Genomic DNA, 27,671 nt, shown 5'->3' on the forward strand with positions numbered 1-27,671 from the left:
AGCGTCCAGTCGCTCCACAACCTCCGGGGAGCATAAGCGAGCCGGTCGTAAAGCCGCAGCTTGTTAATTTATTGGCCGCGTGTTTGCTAAGAGGAAGCATAGACGGATGGAAAGTGTGTGATAGCACCTGACGTATAACAAATAATCCTACTTTGCTCTTTCAAGGAGACTTGGAACCAATCCATTGAGCCGGCGTGTCCTAAGGCGACACCTAATTAAATTGTCTCGATGGCAACACCAACTGCACTTCATCACCTTCTTCTTGCGATGTTCCTCTGGTCCCAATTTTAACTTTTTACTTAGTTCATCTTTACTCGTTCGTTCGCTTACCGACTCTTCTTCCCCGCGTCCCTTTCCTGCCTACCTCTTCCGTGCTCTGTTGCCCTCTAATATTTAAGACATCTCGGCGCGTGAATAATTACCCTGGCATCTGCTGCGGGCTGATTTGTTTTATGGTGGCGGAGAGGAGCGAGGCTTTCCTCGCTAGCTCAGAATCCAAATGCCCCGGCTTTCAATTAAAGCAGGCTCTTGATAAGGCCGTCCCTGTCTCCGGGACATTCATCAAGCGTCACCCCTGATAACTGCTCTGACCAATCACCGTAATTTTCTCAAGAGCCAATGCAAATACGCGCGCCCATGATTCCTCACTCCCTTGCCTTTTTCAACCACTTTACTTATCTTCATATTCTTCATTCGTTTTAAATTCTCACCTTAAACACAGGTTTGACTTTGAAGGCCCCCTGGGGTTGTTGTTTGTTTTTGTACTAATCAACTCAGCATTTTAATCAATAGCAGGGCCCTTTCCTCCACCGGGATGTCAAACCCAGGTTGATTAGTTATAAGTACAAAACTCCTGAGGCAGCACTGGATAATATAAATTGGGAACCATGTTATTGTTTAGTATGAAATAGTTATTGACTCTACACTTTGTTTTAGTTTTAAAGCTGTGTGTGCTATTTTGCTTGATATCGCAAATATCGCATCAGTAGTTTTTTTTTTCCCCCCCACACATTGAAATATATTTTGTGAGGAAATTATATCTGTCATTAAAAATAAAGTGAAACTGAGTGGGAAAAGGCTGAATTTCTGCAAAAATGTCTTCACATTCAAATGCACACATCAAGTGAAGAAAATTTGAATGCCTTAAAGGGACAGTGTGTGTTATTTAGCACCGTCTAGTGGTGAACTAATAATTTATTCATTAAAAAAAACACTATTAATTTCAATAAAATAAAAAAAAAACATGTCAATGTACATTTTTTATATAATCGTAGGTCTCTTAATCACTAATTATGTGACAGAGGTCGCGCCACGCCTCATAGGAGGCTAGCATGTTTTGCTGCTGTCTTTCTGCTTCGGATACCCGAAGGAGAAGAACGTTTGTTCTCGGTAGCTTTTGCTAGCTACCCCCACTAGCCGCTCTTGTTAGCCGCACCGGCTGGTTCTTGCTAGTTGCTTTTGTTAGCCACTCCATCTAGTTCTTGCTAGCCATTCTTGCTCGCTAGCTTTCGCTAGCTACCCCCGTTAGCCACTCTTGTTATCCGCTGCAGTTAGTTATTGCTAGTCGCTTTTGTTAGCCAGTCCAGCTGGTTCTTGCTAGCCATTCTTGCTCGCTAACTTTTGTTAACTACCCCCGTTAGCCACTCTTCTTAGCCGCTGCGGCTAGTTCTTGCTAGTCGCTTTTGTTAGCCACTCCAGCTAGTTCTTGCTAGCCATTCTTGCTCTCTAGCTTTTGCTAGCTACCCCCGCTAGCCGCTCTTGTTAGCCGCTCCGGCTAGTTCTTGCTAGTCGCTTTTGTTAGCCACTCCAGCTAGTTCTTGCTAGCCATTCTTGCTCGCCGCTCATGCTAGCTCCTGCTCGCTAGGCTGCTCACTACAAATAATAATTTGGTAGTAATTGGCTGTAGGCTTGCAAAGTGTGGTCTCTATGAGGCACTGTAGTGCGCATGCTTCAAAATTGTTGCATTGTAGTGGTTCACCAGTTCACTGTTAAAGATAACAATTAAAACACGAATACATTTAAATACGGTTCACATATTTATTTACAGGTGGAGTTGAGTTGCCCCAAAGAGATGGCCTGGAAGGTGAACATGCACCGCGGCTACCTGGCCATCTGCCACCCAGAGGAGCAGCAGCTCAACTTCATCGAGAGACTGGTGGAGATGGCGTCCAGCCTCGCCATCCGCGAGTGGAGAAGGTTGCCTCACATCGTTTCACACGTGCACACGCCGCTGCTCCAGGTATAGAAGCAAACGACACAGTTGTTGATTTGTTTTTTTGTTTTTTTAAATAAATCATACAGACTGATGCGTGAAAGCCAGCAAGAATCAGTTTACCGTGCCGAGCACTGAAGGGATGCATGTTGGGAGACCATCATTCGCCTTGAGACATTGCGTTGTTAAGTAATGCTGATAACGGCCTCTATCTCCTCTCCTCATTCCATTTTGTTAAATTGAGTTAGATGAATAGATGATGGGGGGGGGGGGGGACCTTTAAGCCTCTTTAGTTCCTCCACAGGAGATTAAAAAAGACGCGAGTAAAGATGAAAAGGGAGGATGGGTGAAGAAGAGAAAGCAGGGTGATGGAGTTTAAGGACGATGGGCCTCAAACGCTACGAGAAGAGAAAATAAGCAAGAAGAGGAGTTAGTTTAGCCGTAATTACTTCCCTGCCATAAGATAGCGTTTGATTAAATACCTGCAGCAAAATTACATTTACATGATGAATGGCGTGGTCCCAATGAAGGTTAGAAATGGGCCATCAGCTGATATTAACTGATAATTGTGAATAAATATTATATTACCCAATTTATTTTGGTTGTCTATTTAAAAGATATGCCAGGTAGTCGTCAGCACCTCTCTTATTTGCTGCATTTGTTCGTACAAAATTGGAATGCAAATTGAGCGACTACTTTCTTCATTGTTCTTTGCGCATACGTGGGTGTTGGTGCATACGCGCAGTCCAGTTATTATCCCTGCTAAGCGCAAACAAGCTATTTATGTCTCAGTCGAGCAGCCAGCTGTAAATCTCCCTTCCAAACTCTGTCCCATCCATCCACAACTCTGTGAGCGTCTCGGAATGAGAAAGCCAGACTCGGCAAATACAGAAAGGGCTCAAAAAGCGAGTTATCATCAAATCCTGCCTCCCGCTGGCGTCTGACAATCAATGGATGATCACCCACTCCATCGATTGGGAGAGCTTGTGCTAATATTGATTGATGAGGAGTTATAATGGAATGATTGATTATATGTTCACAAAGCAGCTTTGGGACAATCAGTGAGGCTTCTTTTCACAAAATGAGATACAACACCTTGCTTATCATTTTTTTGGGTACTTTTTCCACCCATATCGCCCTCTTTTTGTGTCATACCATAGAAAAATGGGGTGCTCGGGATAATCATAGTGATTGTGCCAACCAAATTATATTAATGAATATTTAATAGTAAACATTTTAGACCCTGATCAACATATTATTTTATTATTTTTCCTAAAAGAGCATGTAAAAATGTAATTGTCGACGAGAGCAAATGTTTGTTTGCACTTACCCACGGCTGTGTTGCGTAACCTCATCTTCGCTTCCATCATTTGACATTAAACGTGTTGTGTCACTTAAGGCTCGTTTTAAATTACATAAACATACTTCTTGCATCCACGCAGAATTTTGCTGCTCAGTATGAGACTGGAAAGGAAGCAGTCGTTCAGAACAAACAGTAATAATTCCTCATCATTTAAAAAAATAAATAAATAAATAAATAAATAAATTGCTCTTGAAATATGGCATCAGATTACTTTTTATTTTAATTGGAGATTAACTCATTCACCTCCCAGCCATTTTTACTGAATCAACACCCTTCGCTCCCTGCTATGTTACTGGATTTTGACTGATTTTGCAAGGCCCATAATTGCTTTCAGCAGGACAAAAAAAAAAAAAGAAAAAATGTTTTTTTCCATTTTGCAGCATTTACCATGAGAATATAGCTATGCTTCATCATTATTCACAAACGTGCTTGTTTCAACATGGCCCTGGCTGATCTCTTATACTCTGCTGCCACCTGCTGGTCGTGTTTTTTGCAATAACTACCATTGCGTTAAGCGACCTCTACAGGTCAAAAGCTGCATCAAAGCCTTCTGTTTGCTCTAGCATAAAAAAATAAATAAAAACCGTATAAATACGTTTTGGGGAGTGGATAACAAAGTATTAAAAAACGTATTTATACGTTTTTGGGTATGAATGAGTTAAGAATGTTTATGTTTGCAATGACAAAGCCCGGCAATGCAACTTTTTTATCTTCTCCCCAGGCGGCGCAACAGATCATAGAGTTGCAAGAAGCTGCCCAAATTAACGCAGGGCTGCAGCCCGCTAACCTGGGCCGCAACAACAGCCTCCACGACATGAAGACTGTGGTGAAAACGTGGAGGAACCGACTTCCCATTGTGTCGGATGACCTGTCCCATTGGAGCAGCATTTTCATGTGGCGCCAGCATCACTACCAAGGTATGACTCTGAACGATATAAACGGTTTGTAGTTCGCATGTAATTACGTCACAGGACTAGGGCGTAATCCATAATAAGCGTTTGAGCCATTCTGCTACTTTTTCAAAGAAAACGTTTAGTCATTTTCCTGGTACGGTATGGTCAGTGCTTGACCTCTCACGCAAACTCCTTCCTCCGTGTCACTCTATTTCCAAATATCTCTGGTTCTGCACCACAGTGCCAATAAAATCCACGTCCTTTATACATGCCAGCCTTGAAGCTTCTGCTGTAGCGAAATTGAATTTTCTTGATAAAATCCATTGCCATGCCCCATTTGCTGTGCAATGTGTTCATGTCCCTAGTGCATCACGCTCCTCTTCAATGATGGCACCTGTATAATAAATACAGACACCATTTATATTACTGTTTTTCCCCCTCTTTGTCTGTAGCCATAGTGACGGCATACGAGACGAATACGCAGCATGATCCAAACAACAACAACGCCATGTTGGGAGTTCATGCCTCAGCATCTGCTATCATTCAATACGGCAAGATTGGGCGCAAGCAGGTGAGTCATCAACCTACTCGGAGCTTTCGCAACATTTTCTGTTACAATGCAAAATAGAAATCACAACTACATTACAAGTTTTTTTTTTTTTTTCATCTTGTATATATCTTTAATGTCACCATTTGCCACCTCACAGGGTTTGGTAAATGTAGCTCTGGACATCTTAAGTCGTATCCACACCATCCCGACTGTGCCCATTGTTGACTGCTTCCAGAAGATCAGACAGCAGGTTAAATGCTATTTACAGTTGGCTGGTGTCATGGGCAAGACCGAATGCATGCAGGTGAGAAACTTGGGAAGGACATGCATATTTAACTCATTCACTCGCCGCCATTTTCACAGAAGCGATCCTGTTCGCTCCCGGCTGTTTTACTGGATTTTGACTGATTTTGCAAGGCCCACAGAAAATCGTGTTCAATTGCTATAAAAACATGAAACCTATCAAAAGAAAAGAAAGATTAAAGTCTCTTCTTTTATCAGGAAAAAAAGTGTGTTTCTATCTGTTTCCGTTTTGCAGCAATTAGCATTAGAAGAGAGCTAAGTTTCATCAGTTTTCACAAATCTATTCAAAATTGTAAGTAATTTAGCTTTTTTTCTAGATGGCCCTGGTTGATCTCCTTTGCTCTGCTGCCACCTGCTGGCCGTTTGTGTAATAACTACCATTTTTGCCACCGTTCTTTGGAGTTGAGAGGCTGCATCAAAGCCTTCTGTATGCTCTAGCATTTAAAACAAAAAACAAAAAAACGTATAAATACGTCTTTGGGACACTTAAAACATAAAAAAAGCAAATGGGAGCAAATGAGTTAACCATCTGCTGTGGTATATTTTAAATACATTTTCAGCCTTATTTGGGATTTTCTTATATCCGTATGATAACATTCTATGAAAAAACTTATTCTGACGACGCAACGTTTGGTTTAAGAAGGAGGACGATTTCTTTATTGTCGCCTCAGAGCGGAAGTCAATTTACATTCACAGAAATGCGCACATTGGAGCCATTTTGTAAACAAACCCCAGCAGCTGTCTCGTGAAATATTTTATTGGAACAATATATTGTTAATTATGTGATCAAAACAAGGCAACGGGTCCGCTCTAATTTAAATCCTTCAAATTGAATTCAGTTTAGCGCTCGGTAACCATTGAGCTGACGTTTCGTCTCATTGTGAATTTATTGCATGTCTTTTTGCCATCCGTATTGATATAGCCAATAGACAAAATGTTATTGGGGGAAAAAAAAACGTCAGGAAGTGTTGGAAGTAGCTTTTGGTGACATGTTATTACACCAAGATTTGGAAGTAAAGGTATCTCAGGGGATTACACTTAAGCCCGCTGAGTGCTTTGATTAATAGAAGTGGTTCAGTGCACCACAAGCCATTAAAAGTGCCTCCTCTGGCTTTCTCCCCTCCTTCAAATCTTCTTCTGGCTTTGCGCTTTCTCCTCCGCTCTCTGGCTGCACCTCGTTTGTCACTGTAGTGCATTGGGGACAACTCATCAGAGGCTCACTATCGAGGAAGCTTACTTTGCCTTACTTAACACTTTCCTTACATCTTAATGATCACCTGCGATTATGCTACTGTCCCAGACCGATTGGCATCGTCTTTCTGATGCGTATCACTCACGGGATGTGATTTTAATTTGTCAACAAGTAAAGCCTCTTTTGTTTGCTGTCTTGTCAGGGTTTAGAGGTCATCGAGTCCACCAACCTGAAGTACTTCACCAAGGAGATGACGGCTGAGTTCTACGCCCTCAAGGGCATGTTCCTGGCTCAGATCAACAAGTAGGGATGACAGTTGGCCTCTTTTGCAACTATTGCACACACCTTTACCTTCTTCATCCTTTGATTATTTATTCACAAAGTCTGTTTGATACCGCGTTATCATCAAACCACGTCAATAATACTTTTTAGCCACAAGTCTTACCAATGAGTTCATTAGGGATTGTAGCACCATATAATATAATAATGTCCAAAAAATGTAATAAAATTTCAATTAACTCAAAAATGTAACTTCACTAATGTAATAATAATAAAAAATCCTGACTTATATTGTAATAACATATTTACATTATGACATTATTGGGGATTTATTACAATTTCAGGTGGGTCTTGTAGAACTTGATAATGTACGTATTCATTGTCAGTCCAAAGTTCTACATTTTGTGTTTTGAGAGTTAAAAGGGATACCTGACTCATTTAGTCATTTTAATTTAAGAAGTATATAATTTGTCTCTAATTAATTTGATAACGTTATTTTTCATCCTCAATTAATAAAACACATTTTGCCACTTGGCGTCCACTGAAAATGACATCACGCGTGCTCAGGGCTCAGGTAAAGACCAATCACGGCGCACCTGTTTTCTGGGTTTGGTCATGTGACATTGACAAACTGAGCCATGATTGGTCGTTACCTGAGCTCTGAGCGGCTATGATGCCATTTTTTCGTCGACAGCAAATGGCAAAATTTGTTTTTAAAGGTACATGAAAAATAATAAAAAAAGTTATCAAATTAATTCTAGACAAAATATAAACTGCTGGAAATTGTTACGAGTCAAATATTAAGACTTTCGGATATATTCACAGCAAAAATTGGAGTGCTCAAATTTGGTGTTAAATGTTTTAGAGTTGATTTCCACCCCCATAATTTATTTTTAAGACTGTGATTTAAATGGAGTTCAGTGTTGGAGTTACTCAAGCAAATTATTTACCAACTCTGCTGAGAGATAATCAAAGAAATCTGCACCCATTTGATTCGAACTGATCTGCTACAAATACTTCTGTGATATAATGTATATGATTTATTAAATGTTAGTATAATCAGTCGGGATTTTTTATTTTTTTTTGTATTATTGGTGAAATTGTTTTCTTTATTTGGCTGTGTTACTTTTTTGATGGAGTTAATTTTATTACATTTTTAGGAAATTATTCAATTAAAGGGTGATTACAGGGATGTTATTATACATGACATCTGCGCCATCAGCCTATGACAGTTGCATGTACAGTTCTGTTCCTGAGCTGCAGGTTCACCTCTGCACCCCTTTTCCTCACCCGTCATCTTTGACGTGACGTGGCATCCTGAGGGCTGAAAGACAAATTGTGAGGAAGCCTTATTAAATGTAAACGCAGCTCAATAATTAACCAGAGGCAATTTTCAAGAATCTCTGCGATCAGCAAAACTTGCCTCCACCTCAGCAGGGTTTATTGCAATCATTACGTTTCCCCTAACTGGGGAGAATTAACAGCGAGGTGGCGGCTTCGCGCGCGTGCGTGCGTGCGTGCGTGCAACCATGCGCGCAAAGATTTTTTGGGGGGGATCATTCAATTTAACGGGTGTCAAATATTTGACAGTCTGTCGAGTGTCTGCTGAGGTAGCTGGTAGAAGCATTTAGTGTACTTTAATTCTAGCAAAGTGACAGAGGCAACTCCATTAAGTACTACTAGAGGGTCTTTGGCTCTGACTCCCTTAGCAATCAAGCGCCGATATCTTAATCACATGCCAAAATGCTTTTCATAATAACACATTTTAATTGATTGTCGTGGGAGATGTTTTGTTGCATATAAGCAGGAAAGTACTTTGGAAGCTCGGCTCACTGAGCCTCGTTCATTGACAGGCCCGTCTTGCTTGTTTTGACGGCAGGCTCGCGCGCCTCGCGCGCCTTGTTTATTCATCAAACGTTGAAATGTGTAAAAGTTATTCAGGCCACATGCCAAGGAGGGATTCTAAGCTACGCAAACAGCTGATGACTCAAAATAAATTCCCATGTCGGCGTAAATTCGAGTGGGGTCTTTGCCTCAACTCTTTCACTGCCACACGTTATCAAATAAAAAATTTGATAAGACAGAGGCTTTGATCAGTGACGAAAAGAGATACAATGCTTCCATCTGCTGGCCATAGTTTAGAGTGTTTTAGATTCCACAACCATTGACCAGGCAGCGCTGCACTTAGACGTTGCACTGAGAATAAAAATAGAGAAATTTGTTGACGATTTAACGTTCATGGCAATATACGTCGTGATTTTACTGATCGTTATTTTTGGCGGTCAAAGAGTTAAGCATGCAGCACTGGAATTGCAGGAATGGAAAGTGTGACTATACTAGATTGGGGGCCAAGATAAGAAAAAAAAATCCTTGACACTCTCAATGTTATCAACCTCCGTATTTCTCTGAGTTTAAGCAATGCTCTTCATGGTTAATGTATTTATACACAGATATATATCGCCCTCAGTCATTTCAGATAAAATTGCAAGATTTTGAGCTCTATGACCCCCAGCACTAAATACATTGATCTTAGCCGGATGGTATCGCTGAGGGCAACTCGTATTATAGCAACATCCCAAAACCCTGGGTGACATGAATTCACACACTGAACACTGTGCCGAGCTCTTAAAGATTTAGATGAAAAATGCTTCTTACTGATATGTGATACATGTCTCAGAATGACATCTTTGAGCGTTATTATTTTTTTCTCTCCATGTTTCAGGCTCTCTGTTCACTTCACATTTGCAAACTTAAAACCACAGTTAATTACTCACACGCTGTGTCGACCTGATGTCGCAGGTCCGAAGAGGCCAACAAGGCCTTTTCAGCCGCTGTCCAGATGCACGACGTCTTGGTGAAGGCGTGGGCCATGTGGGGTGACTATCTGGAGAACATCTTTGTGAAGGATCGCCAGCTCCACTTAGGCGTCTCGGCTATTACATGCTACCTCCACGCCTGTCGCCACCAAAACGAGAGCAAATCTCGCAAGTACCTTGCAAAGGTGAGCGTTGTTTGAATTTGAATTTATGTTTGTGGTGGGGCGAGGCTATTGTTGGCCTTAAAATCATTTAAAAAAAAAAAAAAAAAAATCTGATTTTTGATTTGAGTCAAATTTGTTAAATAACTTCTTCATATAAATTATATGAATTATTTATGCTATAACCGGGTTTCCATGAGTGGTTTAAAAGCAATTGGATTAAACATACCAGGTTGCTGAAAGGAATCAATATGAAGCAGTTTAGTAATAATAAATGTGATTTAAAAAAAAAAGTATGTATTTATGGGGACTGTGACTAGTTGACCAGAGTCAGTCAATCCTCCAAATATAAATTGCTCCGAATTTGAAAAGAAAAATGCACTGTTCCTGCCACCAATGTCCAACATGAAACACTAATGCCACCTAGTGACAGAAAATTACCTCAACACAAATCATGACACAGTGTTTCACACTCCTTTTAACTGTTTATTATTCAGTTTTTAATTTCAAATAACTGAATTACTTATTATAAAATTACTGTCAATTAACTAAAAGACAGAGCTTTTATGTTAACATGAGAATGAAAAACTATTTTATTGTACATCTACAACAGATATAAAAGCATTGAGTCATAAATTTGAGTTGAAATATTTTTTCTGTCACGAGGTGGCATTAGTGTTTCACGTTGGTGGGGGGGGGATCAGTACAATTTTTATTTTCAAATTAAAAGCAGTTTAATTAGAACATTAAGCAACTTGGGGACTCCTGCCCATTTTGTTCATTGTGAATTACAACTTGTCCCCAAACCCGACAAATATGTTTAAGTACAGTAATTACACTTTATGAAAGAAAGAATTAAAGAATGAAACTAAAATGTGGGATTAATTTCAAATTAAAAGCGAGTTAACTATCCAAATCAAGAGATTAATTATGATTAAAAAATTGTAATCGAATCGCGTGTGTGTATATGAATGTGACGTGGGCATTAAATTAGCTTAAGTTGCATTAAAAAGCATTAAATTAGATTTGCTGGTACCTGCAGAAAACCTTGCAATACGTAATAAATGTCCATATGTATATGTACATTAGCAATACACACATGTGAATGATTATACTTTCTTCATCGAGGCTGAGCTTCCATTTAGTTGTACCTTGAACTTGTAGATTTATGGGTTTTATATGAGCATGGGCAGCCATGCTTCTGCACCTTGCAGGAGCACCTCTCTCCATTAGACCTTTTTCCAAATCGGGTCATTGTTAATTCCCTCGTCTGCGGACCCCATCCAGCCCCGTACATTATTGGTTGTGATGGGCCCCAAACACATTTTATTCCACCCTCAGCCTCAGTCGTAATTTGATTGCTCACACTCCAGCGGCGGCAGTCGCTGTGGATGGGTTCCCACGGCAGATCAATGGTGGAGCGGAATCCTCTTACACGGACGCTGACGGTCTAATGGCCTCCCCTGACACTCCAATCTCCCCGCCCCCTCCTGCACGGGCGGACCTTTTTCAAAGAGTCAGACTAATGCTATCGCACTTCGCCAGTTGAGCAAAGCCTATGCGGGAGGTAATGAGACGGACTCCTTGCTAACAAGCATGGCGCCTACTTCCACAGGCACACTTCAGCACGTTCGCTGCAGCTCCTTCACAATTGCTTCCGTCTGCTTATGCCGAATGCTCTTCCTGTGCATGGATGGCGTCACACTTGAGTGCGGCTCGGAGCAGGTCTGGTGGTGTTTTAGAAGAAAAAGGATGCGACGTGAAAAGCAGCACTAAGTCAAAGTGCGCGACGCTAAGCTAAATAATTTCATGCTTCTTGGCGAAGCAATTGTTCGAATTAAATAACATTATCTTTGTCTGGACTAATGACGGCTGCTTCCAGCCTCGAAGGCTCATTGTGACATTGTTATGGTGACACCCCACCTTCGCCGCCAGGCTGAGTTGGCAGTGCTTCGCACTGATGGATGCAGCCAGTTGACCGGTCATTACCAGCAATTATGTGCAATCTGTAACCTGGTGTGGAAATGCGGAGGGGGAACGTAGTAATATCGTCGCTGTATTGAGGCGCATCTCAGAAATTGCCTCCTACGTTGTCTCATCATTTACGGCTGTAACGATCGGCCAGAAGGATTTTTGCTTCACTCTGCAACCCTCCCTCCTGCTGCGTCGAGCCAGCCATGCAGCCGTCTGACTGATGATCCAGACACCACCCGGACTACTTGCTTTTATATGGAATATTTTCACGTACTGGTAGATGCACAAACTCGGTGTTAAATCTTACATTTAACACTGAAACAGTGTAGATTTTAAACATAGAAGGGCCAAAACATCCCTAATGAAAATTAAATTGCACTTAAAAAAAATTATCCACCAGAGGTTACTAGAACTGCACAAATGGAAATCAACCTGACTTTTTTTTTAATAGATCACAAAATAAATATCGTGAACAGCTTATCGTTACATCCCTAATTATTAAACGGGTCAAATTGACCCATTGCAATTTTTTTTAGTAGTAAGTAAGTATAATGAATCAATAAACAAGTATAATTATTTACAAATTCTTGAGTAATGAAGTTAATATTTATTTATTTTTATTTTTTCCTGCGAGTCAGACAATTTGTTTGCCGGGTCAAATTGACCCAGGGAGTCGATTGCTGCATCTGACAAACCTGCTTCAATAAAGGAAAAGGAAAAAGAATAAATCAATCAATAAATAAAGATTCAGTTCACATGTATTGCACATAAAATTTGGATAAAAATTATACCTAGATAGATTTCAAATAAATGAAAGTTAATACATGCGTATGCGAATGTAAATAAAATGAACATTTCTAAAAAGATTAAATGCAAATGTATTATACTTAAAAGTTAAAGACAACTGAATTGTACTTCAGACCCTCCTTCCACTAAAACCCGAATGACCTTTTCACCTCTCCATGATCTTCACATTGATCTTATCCTCCTTCCGCGTGATTCGCAGGTATTGTGGCTCCTCAGCTTCGACGACAAGGACACGCTGGCAAATGCAGTGGACAAGTACTGCATCGGAGTCCCGCCCATCCAGTGGTTGGCATGGATACCACAGCTGCTGACCTGCTTGGTTGGTTCTGAAGGCAAACCTTTGCTCAATCTAATAAGCCAGGTGTGTATATCCAACAGCTCCTTGACGGAGTTTAAATGACGACAATTTATTTTTACGTGTCCCCATGTTGGCTAACTGCCGCTGATGAAATATTTTTGTGTGATCTTGCTTCCATCACATTCATTCAGCCCAGCACATCTGGCTCACGCGTCAGCATCCGTTTTCATCGCCGTCTTCCTAATAGCGATGAATTAACCGCCATTCATGCCAAAGTGATCTCTCTCTCTCGCCGCATTCTATTTACTAAATTTACCATTTCGATCCACCCCGCCCACCCTCTTCCACTTTGCCACCTATTTATTGGCTTTCAGTAGGATCCGGCGAATTGGATTTTAAATCATTTGCACATGAAATGATTATGAAGTTACTATTGTACGCATCCACACGGCAGGAGCAGAGTTAAGTAATTAATGCAAGGACTAATTTGCCTTGCTTAATGGAGTATTTTTTCTGCACGATTTGAAGAGGATGTTCTTCAAAGAGTTAGAAGGCCTCTCGACAGAGCAAGGATATTAAAAAGATGAGTGATGATACGGGAGGAGGGTTTGTCATGTCAAGTCAAAACCAGCAAGTAATGCTCTTTATTTTTCCACTTGTGTCAGTGACATCAACTCTGACTGATGAGGAAAACGTTAACACTGTCCACTTCACAGCTTTGTATGCAACGAGAAAATCCCGTTTTAATGCGCGGCAGGTTTTCTCCCCGTCATTCCCCTGAATTATTTAGAATTTTTCCTTGGCGGCGGGATGTTTGAAAAACGTATGTTGAAAAATTGATGAAGGTGAGGCAAAGAGCGCCTCGGGGTAGGTGGCGAGATGAATCGGAAGTTAACAGAGAATTTCGACAGCCGCCCTCCTTACACTCCCAACCTCCCTTCTTGTCAACTGTTCACCCTTTTCCCCTCTGCCCACCTTGGCTTCACCCAAGTAGAATAAGTCTCAACTTCCCATTAGTGTGCTGATCTGTCGTTCCGTCCTTTGCCTTCCTTCCTTCCTCTTTCATCTTTAATGCTGCTCTTGGTTGCCTCCTCGATCTCCCTCTTCCCCTCTTTTCTGCTTAGTCACCCTTGCTCGAGGGTTGCCTATCTGCTCCTTTTAGCTCACCGTCGAGGTAGGAAAAGAGTAGAAGCGAATCGTAGGCTTCTTGCAACCAACCGTCAAAAGCAACAGAACAAAAAGCACATCTTATCAACGTGGCACCGCTATCTTATATCAGATCCAAGCTGTCCCAGATGAGAGTCACGACACTCACAGCCTTCCACAACATTGTTGTCAGGGTTGCCTGTTTGACATCTATTAAGCACGGCACAAAAAGGAGAGAAGACACTCGCGAGGAGAGAGGAAAGGAACTGACTGATACAATTCACTCCTGCACTCTCTGAAGATTCCTCTCCTCACCCTCTCTATTTATTTGGTTTTCCACGCCCCTAGTTACATGGGGGGTTCCAACACAAATACATCAGTTGTATTAAGTTTGTGCTCTCGGTTCTGTATTGCTAGTTTCATCAGAATATAATTGTGGGAATGCTGAAGCTGCGTAACAACTCCTACATAATACTTCCAATTTACACTGTTCAAATTTCAACTAGCTTCAAAAGTTCACGCCTCCCGGGCTATTATATATTGTCTGATTCCACATTACTTCCGGTATTTGCACAATTTAACATTTAATGTCAACCTTTCCCCATTCATTTTCAATGGGACAGACATTGAACTTTTTCTAAGTATCACTTTCCACGTCCACTTCATACATATAACTTATCATCATTACCAGGTGTTTGATACTGCTCGGGGGCACAGTTGGTATTGTCCAGTAAACCAGGAGGTTAGAATTTACTTCATAAGCATTCCAAATGCATTCAAATCTTAGCATTCAACTTTCAGCATTCCCACACAATTTTTCCAGAAATTGCACTTAGTCTAGTTTCAACTCAATTGATTTCCGACTCCCAGTTGAGCTTTTAAAATACCTCTCTGCCTGAATGACTGACTGTGAATTTCCATTTGAATTTTTAATAGGGCCAGTCTAAAATAAAAACTCACTTCTTGTCAACCTCAAATCCAATTTCAGATTTCCACACCAGAAAAATACCATGACATTTTTCACAAATTTTGCTTTTTGCTGTTTTTGTTTTGAATTCCTGCTAATACAAACAAGCTTTGATTTTTTTTTCCCCACCCTGCAAGTTTTTTGTCCAAGCATAAACAAAAGTAATAAGAAAATATATATATATTTTTTTTTCATTACAGGTAATGTGGAAAAAAAAATTAAAAATGACCATTTTGTCAAAGCTTAATAACCTAACAGATACATTTAATGATCCGTCAACATTCATAGCACAGCTGGTTCATAAGTATGAGTGATGTCAAAAGTGTCAAACGTGTCAAATATTCGCTTACTTTTGCCATGTATAAATGCCGACGTCGCAGCCATGTTGTTGCACGTCAGTGGCGACACACTAAACTAGACAAGCTGTGAAAGAAACATAAACAAACTAAAATTAATCAATAAAATGGATTAACTTGACACCTCTTATGTTTTGACTTCAAGTATTTAGCGTGCCCGATGTTGTCAGCGACTTCTCTTGCAAAGGTCAATTTCATCATCACTCACATCCAGTTTTGCATCCCAAACTCCCCTGACGCTCAGCTTCAAACGCTCGCTCTGTTGCAGCAGGGGCAGGCTGGCTGTATCAGTGTGATCTCTCGCTGTATCTCTCAGCCAGCGTCTCACTCCTGCCTTTCCATCTCTGTCTGCCTCCCCTCGTCTCCTCAGTGCGGGAGTCTTTGAAATGTAATGTGTGACCCTCTTTTTGTCCGCCAGGTGGGACGAGTTTACCCCCAGGCTGTCTACTTCCCCATCCGTACCCTTTACCTGACGCTCAAGATCGAGCAAAGGGAGCGCTACAAAAGTGGTGAGAACACAGCTTTTTGTATCGAGAACACATTGAACAATTCCTTTTTCAATCATGCATACTGTGGTACCTCGACTTGACCCGACTCGGGATTTTTTTAAAGGTACAAGCCATTGCTTGGCCAATTTGACCGTTTACTGTTTTACTGTCTGGAGTTGCGAGAAAATATTCGAATTACAAATGCTAGATGCCGAGTGCTTGCTGCAAGACGTTTATTAAAATTCCCAGTTCAAGTCCAAACATGAAATATAAAAAAAATATCTGTATATCATGCGTTTTAGCAACATGTAGGGCTGCTCGATTATGAAGAAAATATTAATCACGATTATCTTGGTAGGACGATCATTTATTTTTTTGGTACAAAACAAGAAAATGTTTAAATGTAAAAATATTAAAACAAATAACATTCTTTGAAAACCTATAATTAAAACTTTTCAAGTACGTTTTTAAACTTTTAAAAAGGTACAAATTTCTAAATGTAAACAAGTCAAATAATTCAAAAAATAGTACTAATCTTTTTTTTTTTTTCTTTTTTTTTTCTTTTTTTTTTTACATTTATGCTGATTTTATAATTGTGATGTGACATTGAAATTGTGATGGAATTTCGATTAATCGCACAGCTCTAGTAACGTGTAGAAATTGTGTTTTTGGCGGTCAAAGAGTTAAACTTATCAGTCATGGCATCACTGTATGTGTAAATGATGATTCTCTATATTTGAAAATAGTAATAAATAAATATTTGCCCCTTAGACGCATCGGGTCAGCAGCAGCCTGCTTCAGTGGGATCCCAGTCTCACTCGGGGACCTCCGACCCCGGGCCCATCAGGGCCACGGCCCCAATGTGGCGCTGCAGCCGGATCATGCACATGCAGCGCGAGCTGCACCCCACACTCCTCTCCTCCCTGGAGGGAATCGTGGACCAGATGGTGTGGTTCAGGGAGAACTGGCATGAAGAGGTGAGAACAAAATTGCTGGTCACTTGTGTACGTGTCAGAAAATATTACACTTGACTTGATACTCGTCTTGCATTTTATAATAACAGTCACATGTATAACCTAAAGGATATGTTTATTATGCTGGATGACAAAAATGTTTTTGTTAGTAGCTCTTCTGGCTTACCACCAAGCGACATGCCTGGTCTAAATGTGTACGCACTGAAGAGCAAGTAAAATTTATTAATAGGCATGAGCCGATATGAGCAAAAATATCAAAGCATTAAAATTACAGCTCTAAAATGTGTTTATTTTAAATATTTGGGGAAATAAAATCAACATTTTTTTATGTAACACACTATTTTGTTTTTAAACAAAATATAGGAAAATTGGTACATTAAGACATGTGCCATGTTGTTTAGAAGTAAATTAATGTTGATATTCTTCCTGTGTTTTAATTTTGGCCAATCACTGGTGAGCTATTTTTGCATTAATTGAAGCCAATTAACTTCAAAGAGGCTGCTGGTTTTTAATTTTTAGGTACAACGCAAGCTCAAAGTCAAACGTTAACTGCCTATTTAGACTTATTTTAGACTAATGATGCTTGTCTTATCGATTTTTTTGAGCACACACCTAGAATTTTGCGCAGTCTGGTCACGGACTCATTTAGTAGGTAGCGCTTTGACGGGGGAAGAGTCAGGAGGAGAGCCAAGGGAGATGGATGATGGATGGATGTGATGAACTTGTAAGACTTGTGAGGGATTTGGAGACACAAGTTGGATTGTTTGATGCTTTGGGAAACTCGGCAGCAGCTGCAGCCGCTGTCGTCATCCTCCAACCTCTGCCTACTTTGCCACAACTGTTTTTTTTTTGTTTTCGCTTGTATATGAACTCTTGATTTCTTTTACCAATGCAGGTTTTGAGGCAGCTCCAACAGGGCCTGGCGAAGTGCTACTCTGTGGCCTTCGAGAAGAGCGGCGCGGTGTCCGACGCCAAGATTACGCCGCACACGCTCAACTTTGTCAAGAAACTGGTCAGCACCTTCGGCGTGGGCTTGGAGAACGTTTCCAACGTGTCCACCATGTTCTCCAGCGCCGCCTCCGAGTCGCTGGCCCGCCGTGCCCAGGCCACGGCCCAGGACCCCGTCTTCCAGAAGATGAAGGGCCAGTTCACCACAGGTTCGTTCAAGGCTGCAGTTGATCTTTTTGAGATGTGAGCATGCATTATTTGTACACGTGAAGAGAGACAAAAGTAACATTGATTATAGTATGCAAGATGCATTTTGAAAAACTCACTCAGGGTGTACCACGGACAACCTGCTGGTTGAGGAAGATTTAAAAAAAAAAAAAAAAGTCGACAGGAATTCTTTACATTATGGCTTTTATGGTTTTATACGCCATTTATTAACAATACTTAAACAGGCTTACGAAAGGGCACAATCTTGAAATACGTTTTTTAGGGCTGCACAATATATCGCAAAAATATCGATATCGCGATTATAGGCCCTTGCAGTATGCATATCGCAAACATACTTTTTTTTTTCCTGATAAAGAAGAGACTTTAATCTTTCTTTTTGTAAGTTCCATGCTTTTATAGCAATTGAACACAATATTCTGTGGGCCTTGCAAAATATGTCAAAATTCAGTAAAACAGCCGGGAGCGACGGGGTTGCGAAATGTGAAAATGGCGGCGAGTGAATGAGTTAAGTACAAAAGCACATTATTAATATAATATTATTATTATTATTATTATTATTTTTACAATATTGTGATCTTTTTTAAATATCGCCAATATCGTGATAATTATCGTATCGTGACCTTCATATTGTGATAATATCGTATCGTGATGTTTGGATGTCGTTACATCCCTACTATCAACATCTTACAAATCCTGCTGAAAACCCAAAATTCGCTAAGTTTGCATGCAGTCACCGTTGAGTGAGATAGCAGCTTTATCGACCCTCAGATTCGTAAAAAAGGCAGATGACGATATTTATCAAAATGCCAAATATCGGCCCGGTCGATAATTGGTCTATTCGAGAGAAACACAACGAAATATATTGAGAAGGGGACATAACGACAGGTGCGACGGCATTAGCGTGCAAAAGCACGGCGGCGACACGCAGACCGACCGAATGAACAACGCAAACGACGACGCTCGCAGCGAGCGCGGCGGTGATAAATCTCACCAGATGTTGCAGCGCCAGCTGTGCTCGCGCAGCCAGACATCATCAGGGGCCCCTGTCTCACAGCGAGCCCGTCTAACCATTGCTGCCCAGCTGTCCCCACGGCCGAGCGCGAGCTGGGCCCACCGCGACCCGAACCGCACGAGCCTTCGCCAAAGCGGAACAAAAAGGGTTTACATAGCGGCTGAGCAGCCGAGCTTCCCGTTTCCCCGCACCGTGCTAGTGGCTCACTTGCTTTTTCGCAGGGTTTGTGGGCCGGAAAATATGGGTTTATGTGAGCATATATAACATCTGGCAGCAGGGAGGCATTCAAATCCAATTATGGCAAATGCTATTTGCATGAGTTGCTGTTTTAGTCGCGGATCTGTTGGGGAGACTTTTGTCACAGGCGCTTTTCTGGGAGGGAAAAATTGCATAATGTTTCTGTTTATTCAAATTGTGTGTTCTGCCGTGAAAATGACCTTTCGGATAGGATAAGCGTTTAGACGCATTTAAGCTTTGCACCTGCTTCTGTCAGCTCTGTGAACATTTATGTGTCTGGCTTTTATGACAATTTTATTTCCTTACAGGTATCAAGTGTCAACTGTCGCTCAGTCTCAGCTTGGCTAAATTTGACATGATGTAGATTTACTACTTGAAAGAAGGATCCCCTCTTGCCCCTCCCATACTGTGATGTTTTTATCCACCTTATACAGGGCCATTAACTCATTTGCTCCCAAAAGCGTATAAATACGTTTATTTGAAATGTTTTGTGTCCCAAAGACGGATTTATACGTTTTTTTTGTGATGTCTGTCTTTTTTTTTTTTTTTTTTTGTATACTAGTGCATACAGAAGGCTTTGATGCACTCTCTCAACTGTAAAGAACGGTTGAAGAAATGGTAGTTATTGCAAAAACAAGACCAGCAGGTGGCAGCAGAGTATAAGAGATCAGTCGGGGCCATGTTGCAACAAGCTCTTTCTCCCAGTGTCTTAAACAGCTTTGTGAATAATAATAAACAGCCAGCAGGTGGCAGCAGAGTATAAGAGATCAACCAGGACCAAGTTCGGGGGGGGGAAGCTCAATTACTGACAATTCTAAATAGATTTGTGAATAATGAGGAAACTTAACTATATTGCAATGCCAATTGCTGCAACGCGGAAACAGATAAAAAAATATATACTTTTTTTTTCTTTTTCTTTTTTATAGCAATAGAACACAATATTCTGTGGACCTTGCAGAATCAGTCGAAATCCAGCAAAACAACCGGGAGTGAAGGAGATTGCTTCTGTCAAAATGGCTGCTGGGAGTGAATGCGTTAAAAAGCATTAAAAGTTATTAAATGGATTTTACTGTAATTAAGGCCTTAAATGGCACTAAAAACAAAAGCAATGTAATGTGACATTAACAAATTAAATACAGATGTCAAAACATTGTTCATGTTTTATTTTATGTACAATGTTGTGAAATGGAGTCAATATAACACTATTTAGCCAGAACGTAATTAAAAATATATGTATTTGTGGTGACTGGAGTCCACGAGTCGCTTCTCGTTCCAAATACCAATTACTTCAAATTTGAAAAGAAAAAAATTTTCTGTTCCCGTTACCAACGTCCAGCATGAAACACTAATGCCACTTAGTGGCAGAAAAATTACCTCAACACAACTAACTTCAAATAACCTTATGAATTACGATAAAATTACTAAAATCAATGAACTAAAAGATACAACCACATCTGTATTTGGTAAACATATTTGTAAATGTAAATATTGTACATTTAAAACAGATATAAAATGGGCAATTAATTTCCGATTTATCATTTTTAACAATGGAAGTCGAATATGATGGAATCAACTGGTTTGCTAGGTTTGAGGAGACGTCTAAGCTTCAGACGGGACTGAACACCAGAACGCGGGTCATAGATCAAGCTGTCTAGATTTCTCGCCTGTTGATTCTGCTGCTTGTCAGGGGAGAGTCTTGGTTGGCAGCAACTTCACTGCTAGGTTTGTCGCTTGTCGAGATTGAATATTTATTGAATTGCTTTGCAGCTTCAAAAGAGTTTTCCTATTTGAAAGTGCTATTCTCCCTTTAAAGCCTTAAATTGTCGCCGGGTTTCTCTGGAACGTTTCAATTTTGCCACTGCTAGTAGTGTCGACGGATGGCAGGTAGATGGACAGCAAAATAAGGCCAATACAAAAAAAAATGTTTTTTTTTTCTTCTTTTTTTTAAAGGGGTCATTTAAAAAGTATTAGGTGTTCTCACTGCGAGATTGAGCTGGTTTTGAAATGGCACCGCGTTGCAAACCGCCTTCGATCGGCGCAACGCGCGTCATCGCCGTTTGCGCAACTCGCCTCCTTCCCTCATCGTTGCTGATTACAGCTCATCAAAACATGCCGCACGCAAACGGCGGTTTAATACTTTAATATTCTTATTTTTATAGCACCCGTTTAATGATGTCTCAGCCTCCTAAAGGGGATTTTAAGTCAATGAGGCAAAGAGTGCTACTTCTGTGCCTGCCAGGCTTCCTGTGATGTTCCCTCAAGGGGCTCGACAGAAGAGACAAGACCGGCAGTGAAATACAATTTTAGAGTGGGCATTTCTCCAGATGTACGTTTTGGTATTTTTAGTCCATATCAACTGAGCAAATAAAAGATAAATAAATAACAAACAATTAAAACCATGGTACAGTTATATGATTTTTTTTTTCTATTTCACTCATATTTTTTCAGCTTTACTCTTTTTTTTTTTTTTGTGTGTGTGTGCAAAGGGGCTTATGTTTTTAGTAACTAGGATGTATACAGTTACCTTGAAGGTTAACGGTCACACGTGCACAAGCACACCTGGGAGCTGCCCACTACGGTTCCAGCCTTGTACTTTTGGCAGCTGAGATCAGCTCCAGTGGAGCAGTCTGGAAGGTTTGCATTTTTCAAGGTCACTGAGGCCTTATGCTATGAAGTCAGTGTCAGTAAACCTCTCGGTTAGGAGTGTAACGATATTTCGATATCACGGTAAATCGTGATATGTTCTCGACGGATAGATTATTGATACGCCCACGCCCAAGTATCGATATTTGTAGTTAATATACAGCCACAATAATGTCTCCAATTGTTCATTACTTATTGAGCATTTTCTTGGCGGGCCACTAGGGGGAGCGCCTCATAAGCGTGGCGGGGGAAAAATCACCACCACACATTAACAGAAGCCCAGACGTGGAAATTGAGAAGGAGTTCATGTGTATACATCCTGTATTTATATAGTGCATTTTCTTGAGTGACAACAGAAGACGCAAAGTTGTCGATGTTAAGAACACATTTGTTTAAAAAAAATACACTAAAGTACTCACTATGAAGAAGACAGTTTTAATATTGTGTTTCAGTAATGGCACAAAAAGAAAGTACTTTCTCGTTGAAAAAAACATGAGTTTATGTCTTGAGTAGTTACATCGTAGATGATCTTGGATTTATTACCGGACCAATATATCGATAATCACGGTATCGTCATATCGCGAGATAATCGTTATCGTGAGCCTTGTATCGCATATCGTATCGATTGTGTTGCTGCTAATCTTTTTGTTCTGTTGGTGGTGTTGTGTTTCTGTAAAGCGCTTTGTGACAGCTCAGGCTGTTTGAAAGCACTGACTTGACTTGACTTGAACTGACTTGACCTGACTTGAATTGACTTGACTTGAACTGACTTGACTTGACTTGACTTGACTTGACTTGAACTGACTTGACCTGACTTGAATTGACTTGACTTGAACTGACTTGACTTGACTTGACTTGACTTGAACTGACTTGACCTGACCTGACTTGACCTGACTTGACCTGACCTGACTTGACCTGAATTGACTTGACTTGAACTGACTTGAACTGACTTGAACTGACTTGACTTGACTTGAACTGACTTGAACTGACTTGACCTGACCTGACCTGACCTGACTTGAGGTACCCAGAGGTTCCCACCCCTACTCTCCCTAGCATATTAGTCATTGTTTGATGTTTCTAATGTTGACCCGGTTTAACTTCTAGCCTTCCTCTCCCACCAGACTTTGACTTCAGCGTGCCCGGCTCCATGAAACTCCACAATCTGATCTCCAAACTGAAGAAGTGGATTAAGATCCTGGAGGCCAAGACCAAGCAGCTGCCCAAGTTCTTCCTCATTGAGGAGAAGTGCCGCTTCCTCAGCAACTTCTCCGCTCAGACCGCCGAGGTGGAGATCCCGGGGGAGTTCCTCATGCCCAAGCCGACGCACTACTACATCAAGATTGCCAGGTGACAGGCGCTGGAAAATCTCATATCGAAACGTTCGTTACCCATAAACATAAATATGATTTCCTGGTCTGTTCCGCTCTTCAGGTTCATGCCCAGAGTGGAGATTGTTCAGAAGCACAACACCGCAGCACGGCGGCTGTACATCCGGGGCCACAATGGCAAGATCTACCCCTACCTGGTGATGAATGACGCCTGCTTGACCGAGTCTCGACGCGAGGAGAGGGTTCTGCAGCTCCTTCGGCTCCTCAACCCGTGTCTCGAGAAGAGAAAGGAGACCACCAAAAGACATCTCTTCTTCACTGGTAAGACCACAGAAAAAGCACTGGCGTTTCAAATGTTGAGCAGATTTACAGCGATGTTTAAAGTGCAGTCATTTTAGAGTAATTACTTAAGAAACTTAACTCAATCAAACCGAAAAATGTGTATAAATCCGTTTTTTTTTTTTTTTTAATGCTTTGTCCTTCACTTCCAAAACATATTATTTATACCTTGATGCAACTTATAATGACATGAAGAGGTGGCTGAAAGCAATGGTAGTTATTACAAAAAAAAACATCCAGCAGGTGGCAGCAGAGAAAAAGATCAGCCAGGACCATGTTGCAACCAATTCTTTTTGCCAGTGTTTTCACCAGGAATGTGAATAATAATGAAACTTTGATATGTTATAATGCTAATTGCTGCAAAACGGAAACAGATACAAATATATATTTTTTTCCTGATGGATGAAGAGACTCTAATCTTTCTTTTGGTAGGTTCCATGTTTTTGTAGCAGTAGAACACAATATTCTGTGGGACTTACAAAATCAGTCTTCAGGCTTCAGGCTGGGAGTGAATGAGTTAAAAGGAGTGTAAAACATTGAATTATAGATTTATGTTTAGGGTTTTTTTTGCCACTAGATGGCATTAGTGTTGTACATTGGTGACAGGAACAGTACATTTTTCTTTTCAAATTCAGAGTAATTGTTTGACTTGTAGCCACAACTTACAACTACCGGTAGTCACCAGTCCCCACAAATATAATTTTTTATCACATTCATTATTACTTCATTGTGTTGTAGTGACTCATTTGCACGATTTTGTATGTAAAATAAATGTTCAGCTGTGATATTTTTTTTTCTCCCAGCTTCTAACCCGTGTGAACTTATTTGTGGATTTTCACAATCCGAGCAGCATCACGTTCCTGTCTATTTTTAGCTTCTCTTTTCAGCTGAATCGTGGTTATGGTTGATGAATTTTTCAATGAGCTCCAATTTTTAAATTCACACACATCGAAGCATTTTAATCTGTATTCATCCGCACACCCTCATCATCGGTTTGCGCACCTTCTATAGAGGTTAGAGAATTTTACCGAAAATGTGATTACAGTAAACCTTTGGAAATCAGGAACGCTGCATTCCACTCAGAACGTCATGTGACTCGTTTCTTTTTTTTCTCTCCGTCTGCCTCCGGCACACCACACCAAATTTCAGTTCCCTCTCAAGCCCGCTGTGTCCTCCCGCAACATTCCCCTGTGGTTTGCCTCCACCCAGATGTTTGCCTTCCTCTCCATTTTATGCACTCGATTGGTTTGTTTAAGGGGCACGTAAGGATGCGGAATTCAACGGTGCATTTCAACACAACTCCTCAAATCTGGCATGGCCGGTGTTGTTTGGAATTGAGCGGCCGGCGGATGTAAATGTTTAGGTTTGCTTGCCTTTGACTGTGCGGTGCAACTCGCAGCCGTCTTTGACCCTGTTTGGTTTTAGACGCCGTCAGCTCGAAAATATTTCAGTTGCACAGCTCAGTCTGCGGTTGAACTGATACTGTTGACGTGCCATTGAAGAACAGTTTATGTTTAGCTCACCTTCTTCATCTCTAACCCAACCTCTTTTTATTTTATTTTTTTTCTAGTGCCGAGAGTGGTGGCGGTGTCTCCTCAGATGCGGCTAGTGGAGGACAACCCTTCGTCTCTGTCACTGGTGGAAATCTACAAGCAGCGTTGCGCCAAGAAGGGCATCGAGCACGACAACCCCATTTCCAGATATTACGACCGCCTGGCCACCGTGCAAGCCAGAGGCACACAGGCCAGCCACCAGGTATGGAGGACACTTGAAATGTACGTTATGGACACAATTAAATTGCGCTCATTAACTCATTCACTCCCAGCCATTTTCATGTTCTATTGCGATAAAAACATGGAACCTAACAATAGAAAAATGTCTCTTCTTTCATCAGGAAAAAAAGAACACGGTGTATTTTTTTATCTGTTAGAATTAGCGTTAGAATTAGCGTTAGAATTAGCTAAGTTTCACCATTATTCACAAACCTGTTGAAAATACTTGGTAATAACTACCATCGTTTTAAGCGACCACTTCAGGTCAGAAACTGCATCAAAGCCTTCATACAAAAACTCTAGCAAACAAAAACCTAAAAAAACGTATAAATACGTTTTGGGGAGTGAATGAGTTAATGAGGCAAACGCTCGGACGTCCATCCAGTGCAAGTGAACTCGGCCTCATATGGAGGACCAAAACTGCCAAAATTAAAAATAAATACATGAATAAAATAAAAACAGATACAAAAAAAAAAAAAACGAATTCAAAAATGAAATACAAAAAACAAATATATATTAAAGAAATATATTAGGGGTGGTAAGAAAAATCTATTCGGCAATATATCGCGATATTAAAGCGCGTAGTAGATATTTAAAATTATTTTTTGATGAAAATATTCAACAAAAAGTCTTACTTAGGGTTAGGGTTCGGACTTTAAGGATGGAAGAATGTTTTTTTTTGTTTTTTTTAATCGAAAATTAAGCCTTAAAATTTGATCTTAATGCTGTTCAAACATGAAACAGATTGCAACCCGTTTGTTAAATACAGTGTTGAAGTTTCATATAAAATACATGATCATACAAATATTACAGTGTACAAGTTTACTGATTAGTATTTTCTAAATTTGAGTTAAAAAAAAAATTGAAATACAGTAATTGACTCACAGATTTATATCGGGAATCAAATTGCCAGTAATTTACACACATACATGTGTGTGTGTATATATATATATATATATATATATATATATATAATTTTTATTTTTATTTTTTTTATTTTTATTAAATTTATTTAATATAATAATAATAATTTCATGCTTAATTTATACAATTTATTTATTTTTTGAATTATATTTATTATAGCAGTTTTTATTTTCACTTGTATTTGTTTTTTTTTTAAATATGCATTTATTTTTAATGTTGGCAGTTTTGGCCCTCCATAGCATTTTTTTTGGGGGGGGGGGGAAATAATACTAACCATTATTTCTTCTGCACTTCTCCCCGTGGCCCCCAGGTGCTCCGGGACATCTTGAAGGAGGTCCAGGGCAACATGGTGCCACGCAGCATGCTGAAGGAGTGGGCCCTCCACACCTTTCCCAACGCCACCGACTACTGGACCTTCCGGAAAATGTTCACCATCCAGCTGGCTCTCATCGGCCTGGCTGAGTTCATGCTCCATCTGAATCGGCTCAACCCAGAGATGCTGCAGATTGCACAGGTAGGGCAACGGCTTTCAAAAAAATAAATGAAGCATAAATGGTCTTTTTTTTTATTTGATTTTTCCCAAATTTAACATAAAGGCACATGCTCATATCGATGCGTTGAGATCACCATTACCTCCTCTCCATCCGTCTTTATTGACTCATCCTTCTCCCCCGTGACATTCACATTCCCGTCTATCAGTCAAGCAGCCGCTATAAATGCAACGGATGTTTTGACACAACGTTCATATGCACTCCCTCGATCAAAGATGTTTCAATTTCCCCGTTCAGATGGCGTCTTCAAAGTCGTTTATGAAAGATCATCGTGTCACTCGGCCGCCCGTCCCCTCTGATCCCAATCGCCCTTTGCTGACAGGCGTTCCTCCGGGCAGCTAAAGCGCTGGTATTAAGCCCCCAGCTCTGCCTGTTCCATTCGGCAGATCCCATTAGACACACGGGGATTACGTGCCAAGATGGAGACTGCAAGGACAGAGGACATCAGCGACACGTGACCCGCCCTGTTTAAATAGAAACGTCACGTTACCTAGCTTAGGACCTTATTTACGTTTTAGCACTTTGTAAGCACCGTTGACGAACGATGAATATTAACAGCTGGATGTTGTTGGTCGTCCGACCCGCCCCCCTTGACGAATAGAATTCACCACATGTTCCTCGTCCAAATGTAGTCCCCAGTCTGTCCCTGACCAACAGGCTTAGCAACTTTGCTAGGAGAAACCCTGCCATCATTTATTTCAAGTCTGGCAGTGGTGTCCAAAATACGGCCCGGGGGGCCATTTGCGGCCTGTCATCCATTTTTCTGTGGCCCGTGACAGATACTAAAAATGGCAGTTGACAGTTGAAATAATAAAAAAATATGGGGTGTCGAGACAAATAAATCGGTTAATATGCTGTAGCATTTTTCTGGATATGCAAAAGCACAAAAAATATTTGTACCATTATTTTA

At 40.7% G+C, this 27,671-nt stretch overlaps 1 protein-coding gene across 2 annotated transcripts in view; it reads left to right on the forward strand.

The window, feature by feature from the left end:
• trrap (transformation/transcription domain-associated protein) overlaps positions 1–27,671 on the forward strand; it is an 82,300-nt gene that overhangs the window by 49,271 nt on the left and 5,358 nt on the right. For both annotated transcript variants that reach the window (XM_077502337.1, XM_077502338.1), the window contains 14 exons: positions 2,048–2,239; positions 4,297–4,492; positions 4,921–5,039; positions 5,176–5,322; positions 6,716–6,816; positions 9,592–9,793; positions 12,750–12,911; positions 15,736–15,826; positions 16,577–16,782; positions 17,675–17,936; positions 22,969–23,194; positions 23,279–23,496; positions 25,085–25,269; positions 26,521–26,724. In XM_077502337.1, coding sequence (XP_077358463.1) covers positions 2,048–2,239; positions 4,297–4,492; positions 4,921–5,039; positions 5,176–5,322; positions 6,716–6,816; positions 9,592–9,793; positions 12,750–12,911; positions 15,736–15,826; positions 16,577–16,782; positions 17,675–17,936; positions 22,969–23,194; positions 23,279–23,496; positions 25,085–25,269; positions 26,521–26,724 — 2,511 coding nt within the window. The remainder of the gene's footprint in view (positions 1–2,047; positions 2,240–4,296; positions 4,493–4,920; positions 5,040–5,175; positions 5,323–6,715; positions 6,817–9,591; positions 9,794–12,749; positions 12,912–15,735; positions 15,827–16,576; positions 16,783–17,674; positions 17,937–22,968; positions 23,195–23,278; positions 23,497–25,084; positions 25,270–26,520; positions 26,725–27,671) is intronic.

Source organism: Festucalex cinctus, chromosome 17 (genome assembly GCF_051991245.1).
Source record: "Festucalex cinctus isolate MCC-2025b chromosome 17, RoL_Fcin_1.0, whole genome shotgun sequence".
In the NCBI taxonomy this organism is placed as follows: Eukaryota; Metazoa; Chordata; class Actinopteri; order Syngnathiformes; family Syngnathidae; genus Festucalex; species Festucalex cinctus.